General features: G+C 39.6%; 1 protein-coding gene across 1 annotated transcript; it reads right to left on the bottom strand.

Annotated features, from left to right (window-relative positions):
• Window positions 1-3619: 3619 nt before the first annotated feature.
• LOC106981587 (olfactory receptor 13H1-like) lies at window positions 3620-4546 on the bottom strand. Its single transcript, XM_015079720.3, has one exon. It carries the CDS (start codon window positions 4544-4546, stop codon window positions 3620-3622), a length of 927 nt encoding a protein of 308 aa, XP_014935206.3.
• Between the last annotated feature and the right edge of the window lie 2404 nt (window positions 4547-6950).

Raw genomic sequence — 6950 nt, 5'->3', positions numbered from 1 at the left:
TGATTCCATTTTTTTAAGACAAGAAAGAAAATCTATGTAAAATAACACCTAGATGCAGAATGTTAGAACTAGAAAGGTCTTTGGGTAACAAAACACAACCTTCCTATTATAAATTAGCAAATTTGAGGGCCAGAGAGTGGTATAACTAAGGTCACACAGCTAGTTAGTAGCAGAATCAATTCCACAGCCCCTGTCTCCAGATTCCACTATGTCCATCTGTAGGCTGTGCCCTACCAGCAAATCAATAAAGCACCTAGTGCTTCAATAAAGACCAAGCACCTAGTGACAGAGCTACCATTTTGTGGTAGGGGAACCATTAGTGAAAATATGCTTCTCATTTTAAGCTATAAACTTACCTGTGATAAAGAGTGGAGTATTTCTCCCCCATAAGCCGGAGTCATTAAAATTAGTACTTTTTTCTGGTGGGAAAGTGTCCTTTTTATTTTTTACTATTTATTTATTTATTTATTTATTTAATTTTTTTAAATTTTTAAAAAAATTACATCCAAATTAGTTAGCATATAGTGCAACAATGATTTCAGGAGTAGCTTCCTTAGTGCCCCTTACCCATTTAGCCCATCCCCCCTCCCACAATCCCTCCAGTAACCCTCTGTTTGTTCTCCATATTTATGAGCCTCTTCTGTTTTGTCCCCCTCCCTGTTTTTATATTATTTTTGTTTCCCTTCCCTTATGTTCATCTGTTTTGTCTCTTAAAGTCCTCATATGAGTGAAGTCATATAATTTTTGTCTTTCTCTGACTGACTAATTTCACTTAGCATAATACCCTCCAGTTCCATCCATGGCACGTGGTGACAGATGGTGGCTACACTTGTGAACATAGCTTAACCTGTAGGGATGTTGAATGCTTCCTATGTTGTACACTTGAAATTAATGTAACACTGTGTGTCAACTGTACTCAAAGTGTAGCCACCATCCATCACCATGTGTCACTATTGTGTCATTGACTATATTCCCTATGCCGTGCCTTTCATTCCTGTGACTTATTCATTCCATAACTGGAAGTGTGTATCTCCTACTCTCCTTCATGCATTTTGCCCATACTCTCCCTTCCCTCTGGAAACCATCAGTTTGCTTTACTTATTTATTTGTTGTTCTCTATATTTATAAGTATGACTCTGCTTTTTGTTTGTTTATTCATAAAATGAGTACTCTTAACATGCCTCCTAGTTTCTGAATTTCTCTCTCCCTGAGTGCTTTACTTTGTTTCTCCAAAAATCTTATTGATTCCACCAATTTAACTATTTCACAATGTTAATTTGAAATGTTTACTTTAATAGTAAGATACATTTTGCATAAAGTATGAAATGTGCCCTAGCACCTAGTACAGTGTCTGGTTGAAAGTAGGAAGTTAATATTTGTTGAATGAACAAAGATTGGGATCACTTGTTTTTTTCCTAAATATATATTTTTAAAGGTTTATTTATTTTTGAGAGGTGTGAGGGGCAGAGAGTGGGGGAGAGAGAGAATCCCAAGCAGGCTCTGCACTGTCAGTGGAGAGCTCTACACGGGGCTTGATCTCATGAACTGTAAGATCATGACCTGAGCTGAAGTCAAGAGTTGGATGCTTAACTGACTGAGCTACCCAAGTGCCCCCTAATTATTTTGTTCTTGATATTAAAACATGGTTTCAGTGGCTAAGAATACCATACACATTTAAAAATATCCAATGGATGGAATTTGAATAAATGTAGCATTTATTTGAAAGTTAGTCTATGTTGATAAATCGTTTATTCAGTCTGTTTTCCTCTGCATTTAAGTGAGTACATGTGTGACACAGGTCCTGTGTATGTCGGGTACTCTCTTAGCAGCACCGTCCAGTGTCACATCAACTCCCAGCCCAAAGTAAAGTGAGACCAGTAAACAGGGTATCTGGGTCTTAGGCCTAAATCTGCTTCCAGAAAGTTTCATGATCCTGGGAAATTTACATACTGTTCGCTGAGCCTCTGAACTCATCTAAAACTGACAGATCAGTAGTAGATCGTTGTTTGCTGAAACTTTTTCTTTTATTTTTAGAATTCCATTTTCAAATGAAATTGTTCACAGAAAGCTTCACCTCCATTGATGGGTTCCAGGCATACAACTGAATGCATAGGACTACGAGATCTAAAGTTTAAAAGCTACCGCATTACATCCATCAACAAGGAATGGATTTTTTTTAATGTGGCAAGTGTGTGCAATGAAATATTATTCAGCAATAAAAAAGAATGAACTGCTGATATAAGCAACAATGTGGCTGAATCTCAAAAGCATGTGCAGTAAGAAAAGCCATACACAAAAAAGTACATACACATATGATTCCAGTTATTGTCAATTCTGGAAAATCAAAACTACCATATAGTTAAATAAATCAGATCAGTGGTTGTCAGGGCTTGGGGTGGAGGGTAGGGTAGTCTACAAAAAGGCACAAGGAAACTTTTGGAAGCAATGGAATTGTGTGCTGATTCAGTGGGCATCTGTCAAAATTCATAAAATTACATACTGTAATTGGGTAAAGTTTATGTACACAAATGATGCCACCATAAAGCTGATTAAAATCACTTCATTATATAATCTCTAAGGTCTCTAGTGTGGGTACAGTGAATAGGATCTGAAATTAACCATACCTAGATTTAAATATTGGCACTGCTTTTTGCTGGCTCTGTCACCATGGGCAAATCACTTAGCCTCTAAAAGTCTCGGTGTCCTCATCTCTAATATGGATGGATAATAGCATTACTTCAATGAATTGTTGTGAGAATTCTATGTGACAATGGATGTAGAGAGCTTAGCTCAGTGTCTGGCACATAGTAAGTGCTCAATAAATGTTAGTTGCATTTGTAATTCTAGAATTCCAAATAGTTTTCTAGACAATATTGACAAAGTTCAGAGGTGGTATATATGGGATCTAAATTCTAATTTTAATTCCACTACCAATTGTGTATGGCTTTATACAAGTCTCAACTCCTCCTCTGGGCCTCTGTTTTCTCCTCATTAACAGAGGGGAGTTATGGATTCTTTCTTAACAATTTCATATAATTATATTAGGAATAGAAAATAAAATAATAGATTTGAAAGAAGTTTGAAAAAGAACAAGAAAAGAGAAAAACCACTCCACACAAATGTAGGAAATGGCTATGATACAATTCTCTCATGATTCTGAGGTTAAGCAGAGCAAGAAAATTGTGCTTGCACAACAGGGCTTACCCTCAGTCAATTTGTAAAGTTTCTGACATTTGTCTTCTGGTCTTTTATGACACCGTTCTTTGTCCTGTTTTCCAATTTCAGTTATGTCTTGCTTCCTGCTAACAGTCATAGGAGATTCTCTTGCTACTTATGTCTCCGCTGTTAGTGAGGAAATGATTCTGATAAGCTGATTTACCTAACGTTAAGTGACCTAACTGGTGACCACTAACATGTTATATGTAAAGAAAGAGTAAAAATAATGCCTCTAATGAAAATTCAAGTCTTGGTAGGGATAATGTTTTGGGGTGGGAGGACGTCCTGAAGCTTCTCAAGTGATAACCACTGGCTCTACCTAGGGGAAAGTCAGACCCTTTAAACAATTTTCACCATCAGTGAGGATGTAAACTTATTTCAGAAGTTTAGGAACAAAGAAGGCTCATGTCCTTTTTGCCATAATTTTCCTCATTGCCCCTTTAACATCCTTGTTCCTCAAGCTATATATTAGGGGGTTCAGCATGGGTGTCAGAGCCCCATAAAGCACTGAAATAAACTTGTTCTGGTCAGGGGATGACTTGGACTGAGGTTTCATATACATGGAGATGGCTGCCCCATAGAAGATTATCACCACAGTCAAATGAGAACCACAGGTGGAAAAGGCCTTGAGCCTACCCTGGACTGAGCGAATCCTTAGGACAGTAGTGGCAATTCGGATATAGGAGAGAAGAACAAATCCAAAGGGTAGGAGCAGGGTGAAGATACTTGTGGTGAGGATCATAAGCTCATTGAGGCTGGTATCAGAACAGGCCAGCTCAAGGAGGGAAAGAATCTCACAGACAAAATGGTTGATGACATTAGCTCCACAGAAGTGAAGTGGCAGGGATATGATGAGCATAGCAGTGAGCACAAGTGATGCCCCCCATGAGGTAGCCACCAGCCAGACACACACTGGGCCATTCATGATCATGGAATAGCGCAGGGGATTGCTGATGGCAATCATACGATCATAGGCCATGACAGCCAATAGGAGGCACTCTGCTGTGGCCAAGACCAAGGAGACACTCATTTGGGTCAAACATCGTCGGTAAGAGAGGTAGGGATGGGTAGAGAAACAATGCACCAAGGCCTGGGGCATGGAATTGGTTCCATAGCAAAGGTCTAAGAAAGACAGATTAGTAAGGAAGAAGTACATTGGAGTGTGCAGGTGGGGGTCAATGTAGATAAGAAAGATGATAAGTCCATTCCCAAACAATGTGCTGAGGTATGTTATCAGCACCAATGTGAAAAATGTGACTTTCCACTTAGGATAGTTAGAGATTCCAATAAGAAGAAACTCAAACACCGCTGTAGCATTATCCGTGGCCATTCTTCTTCCTGTTGGCCATTCAGTGGATGAGTGCCAATGCAGTTGCTTAATTTCACCTAAAAGAATGAGAATAAAGATGGAGGGATGGTGTGAGAAAAGTGGAAGTAATTAAGGTGAAAAGGATCATTTTCTGTCCTTTTCAAAAGGTAAGGAATACAAACGGGATATCTATAATGAGAACAGAGGCAAAGCTAGAAATTTCCTCCTTCCCTTGGAAAACAGCAAATTCCACATCCTTTTGAAAATAGTTATATGAACAGTTCTCCATCCCTCTTCCACCAGATACCTTCTTGGGCTTTTTTTTTTTTCAAGTAAGAGAGGAAAGGGAAACGGAGGCCATCTTCCTGCTTCTCTTACTTGTTCACCATTTTCCCAAACTGAACTTCAGTCAGCTTATGTTACTAATCTCCACAAAGAGGGTACCTTCTGACAGTCTTAGCTAAAATGTTGCTTATTCTTGTGTCTGTTGGTCACTCCTAAATTGTTCATGCCTCCATTTTCCCATTGTGCCAGTGTCTACCACAGTGCTTGATATAAACTGCTGAAAAATACTTCTTTGATCTGAATTGATATTATGTAAATGGAGTATTTCATGGGATCTTTGAGGTCTGTGAAAACTTGCTACTATTCCTGGCTGGAGTTTTCCAGCTTCTCCTGTGTTTTTTGTGCTGTTGTTGCTGAGCACCAGTTAGGAGCATGAAAATCGAACATGATGTTTCTAAAAGAATGGGCGGAGGGGCGCCTGGGTAGCTCAGTTGGTTGAGTGTCAGATTCTTGGTTTTGGCTCTGGTCATCATCTCAAGATTCGTGGGTTCAAGCCCCATATCAAGCTCCGTGCTGACAGCATGGAGCCTGATTGGGATTCTCTCTCTCCCTTTCTCTGGTTCTCGCTCTCTTTCTCTCTCTGTCTTTCTCAAAGTAAATAAAATAGGGTCACCTGGGTGGCTCCGTCTGTTAAGCATCCGGCTTCAGCTCAGGTCATGATCTTGTGATTCGTGGGTTGGATCCCCTCATCGGACTCTGTGCTGACAGCCTGGAGCCTGGAGCCTGCTTCGGATTCTGTCTCCCTCTCTGTCTACCCCTCCCCTGCTCATGCTCTGTCTCTGTCTCTCTCTCTCTCTCTCAAAAATAAATAAATATTAAAAAAATAAAAAAAAATCAAAGTAAATAAAATGAACTTGAAAAAAAAAAGTGTGGGTGGTAAGGAGAGGGCTTAGAATGACCAGCCTATCTGAAAAGGATTTCACTTTCCACCCTACCACTCTCTTTCCCCTCAGTTTATGTTTTTCTTGTCGTACATTCCAATACCTGAAATTATATTAATAGTTTTATTACTTGTTTATTATTTGTCTCCCACTCAGCTATAAATTTACTTTGTCTACTGGTGTACGTCGTATGGTACCTGGGGCATCATAAGGACCTGATAGATATTGAGTGAATAAATATATATTTATAGTCATAGGCAGTCACAAATATTATCCAGATTCGACCTTCTCCTCTTGCTGCCCGGAGTGCCATCCTTTATTCCAAACCATCGCCATTACCACCTGAATTTTGTCAGTAACTTCCTTATTGGTTTCCCTGTGTCTGGCCTTGCCCCCATTCAGTTCAAGTGATTCAGTTAAATTGTAAGTCAGGTCAGGTCACTTTTCCATTAAAAAATTTCCGCAACTTCCCATCTTAACCTAATTGAACACCAATCTCCTTGTTATGACCTGTCAGCCCCTACAGGGTTTGCCTCCCAATTACCTCTCTGACCCCAGCTCCCATTGCTCTTTTCCCCACTCATGTTGCTCTAGTCACACTGGCCTCCTCATTGTTCCATAAATACTCCCAGTGCATCTCTTTATCCCTTTCTCAGAGCCTTTGCTCTCTTCCATCGTGTTGCTCCATATTTATGAAACCCAGATCCTTGCATGGCTTACCATCTTACTTCTCTCAGCTCTTTATTCACAGGGCGTCTTTTTAGTGAGTCCTTTATTGACCACTGTGTCTAAAAGTTCATTTCCACCTTCCTGGAATTTTATACCCTTCTTTCCTACATTTTTTTCTCCTTATAATCATAATTTCCAGCACGTGGTATATTTTGTCTATTAATTATGTTTATTGATTGTCTCTTTTAATTAGAATGTACACTCAAGCTCAACAAAGTCAGGGACTTTGCCCGTTTGGCTCACTGCTGTATGTCCCAAACTTAGAATAGTGCCTGGTACATAGAAGGTAGTCAAGAATGATTTGATGAATGAGTGTGTGAATGGAGCTCTTTGTTCCATATTATAAGACAACCTCTCTTTCTCCATCTGCTTCTTCCCTTGACATTGAGGTTTATATGCCAAGCGCTCCTGAATGTATATGTGCTTCTTCATGAGAGTAACTCTCCCTTCTCTTTCTAATCCCTTCCTTG

The sequence above is a fragment of the Acinonyx jubatus genome, chromosome X (genome assembly GCF_027475565.1).
Source record: "Acinonyx jubatus isolate Ajub_Pintada_27869175 chromosome X, VMU_Ajub_asm_v1.0, whole genome shotgun sequence".
NCBI classification, from domain to species: domain Eukaryota; kingdom Metazoa; phylum Chordata; class Mammalia; order Carnivora; family Felidae; genus Acinonyx; species Acinonyx jubatus.
Note: the sequence above shows the minus strand (reverse complement) of the source record. Positions and strands in the feature narration are given on the sequence as shown.